The sequence below is a fragment of the Arachis duranensis genome, chromosome 3 (genome assembly GCF_000817695.3).
Source record: "Arachis duranensis cultivar V14167 chromosome 3, aradu.V14167.gnm2.J7QH, whole genome shotgun sequence".
In the NCBI taxonomy this organism is placed as follows: Eukaryota; Viridiplantae; Streptophyta; class Magnoliopsida; order Fabales; family Fabaceae; genus Arachis; species Arachis duranensis.
The window spans coordinates 27,362,018-27,363,748 of record NC_029774.3 but is presented as its reverse complement, the minus strand read 5'-3'; the positions used below and the strand labels follow the sequence as shown (position 1 = coordinate 27,363,748).

Genomic DNA, 1,731 nt, shown 5'->3' with positions numbered 1-1,731 from the left:
AATGGTCGTATGGTTTGTTATTTCCAATTTAAACTTCATGACCACAGCCGAATAAGGAACCGAATTGATCAAGATTCTATCAACACAATCAAGTAACATGGAAAGATAATCTAACTTGGATATTAAAAATGAGCCTACAACGTATATTTCATCTCCCTTAACAAGTAAAGATTCTGTTTGAACTAGATTATTTTGAAAAAAAAAAGAAACTAACCTTTATCGTAAATTGTATGACGATAATGTGTTCCTGTCCACCATCTGATCCAACATTTCATGCCTTGTATCGTATGATGAACGACATTTTTGTCCCCCATGATAATGCGCGGTATTGATGCGTCGTTGAAAAGAACGAAAGCAAAATCACCCGATTCTTTATCCCTCCGAGGCATGACTGTCACCCTTTGAACCACATGACCAAACATGTTGCAGAAAAACTCAGCAATGCCCTCTGCAGTGGGCATGGACTCTCGACCGAAGCATACGGTCAGTGTCTTTGGACGTTCCGCGTCATCCAGCTCCTTGCTGACGTACTTCTGCTTTCCCTTATCTTGCTCAGTTTGCCTTCCTCCTTGTTGCATATGCATTCCTCGGCCATTGTTATGTCTACTCAATGCCTCTGGTGCAACCGATATGCACTGGTCCTGTGTGTTGAAACCCAGTAGTTCTTTAGGAGTCCTGTGGTACTCCAACCACACCGCATCCATCGTTATGTCGCCTAGAATTCTAGCGCAAATGGTTGATAGGGTATCGGGAATCAGAGTTAGGAGGGCGGATCTCATCCTATGAACCTGGTATAACGTGAGCTCAGTTTTCAGCACGTGTCCGAGGGTTTCGAGTTTTCTGGACTTGTCCACAACCCCAGAAAACTCCTGAGATAGTAGGCATTGCAAACAGATGACACATTCATCGGCAAGACTGTTCATAAACCAGCCTTCCTTTTTTACGGCTGTCTGCACAATACCATTCAGTCCCATTGTCTCCAGTGACAATAGAAATGCCATGACCATCAGGGACTGTTTAACTTCACGGTGAAGGACTTGCGTCAGCATCCTGAATGCAGTTCGATCGATTCCATGGAACATTTCCAAACATTCGATTGCCATGGTTGAGGGCTTCCTTCTAGTATCCATGTTGTATGGGTTAGAATTTGTAAGTATATAGTTTGTAGTTGTAGTTTTTTATGCTTAGACCACCAACTCATTTCCTCCTTCTTGTAGTCATGCAGCATGGTCTCCACTTTATTGCACCATCTTCTTGCTCGTAGTCCTAGACTAACCATCACCTACCTAATTGGAATATTATTTATTGGCCTTAATTACATTCTATACATGTATGTGATTTTATGGATACCACTAGGTGGCGGTTTATAGTTTCTTCTTGAAAAAAAACATGTGATAACTTTATCTACTAAGTCGAAATTGAAATTTAATTGCGTAAACCTCGCCATATTATGTGAATCATAACAGCTTATTTACCATATGCAGTAATAATTTTTGTATACTACATTATCATTTTAATTTACATAACTGAATATATGTTACTAATTAATTCTGTAATAAATTTAATATTTATAGACCAAAATAAAAATAGTATATTAAAAGTGGGATACTATAGTGAATGGTTCTGTGCCCCTGGTTTTCCGTTTGGCGGTTTCCGGTTCAATGTTAACGGCTTAGGGTTTGCGGTTTGATCGATAGGTCTTTTAGTGAACGGCTTCGTGTATCTTGTTTA

The 1,731-nt window shown here is 39.7% G+C and overlaps 1 protein-coding gene across 1 annotated transcript; it reads right to left on the bottom strand.

Annotated features, from left to right (window-relative positions):
- Positions 1 to 209: 209 nt before the first annotated feature.
- On the bottom strand, positions 210 to 1,103 carry LOC107478355 (uncharacterized). The gene has a single exon (XM_016098497.1). It carries the CDS (start codon positions 1,101 to 1,103, stop codon positions 210 to 212), a length of 894 nt encoding a protein of 297 aa, XP_015953983.1.
- Positions 1,104 to 1,731: the final 628 nt, after the last annotated feature.

Excerpts from the sequence above, each read along its gene's own strand:
- LOC107478355 (XM_016098497.1), bottom strand. The coding sequence starts at position 1,103 with ATGGCAATCGAATGTTTGGAAATGTTCCATGGAATCGATCGAACTGCA.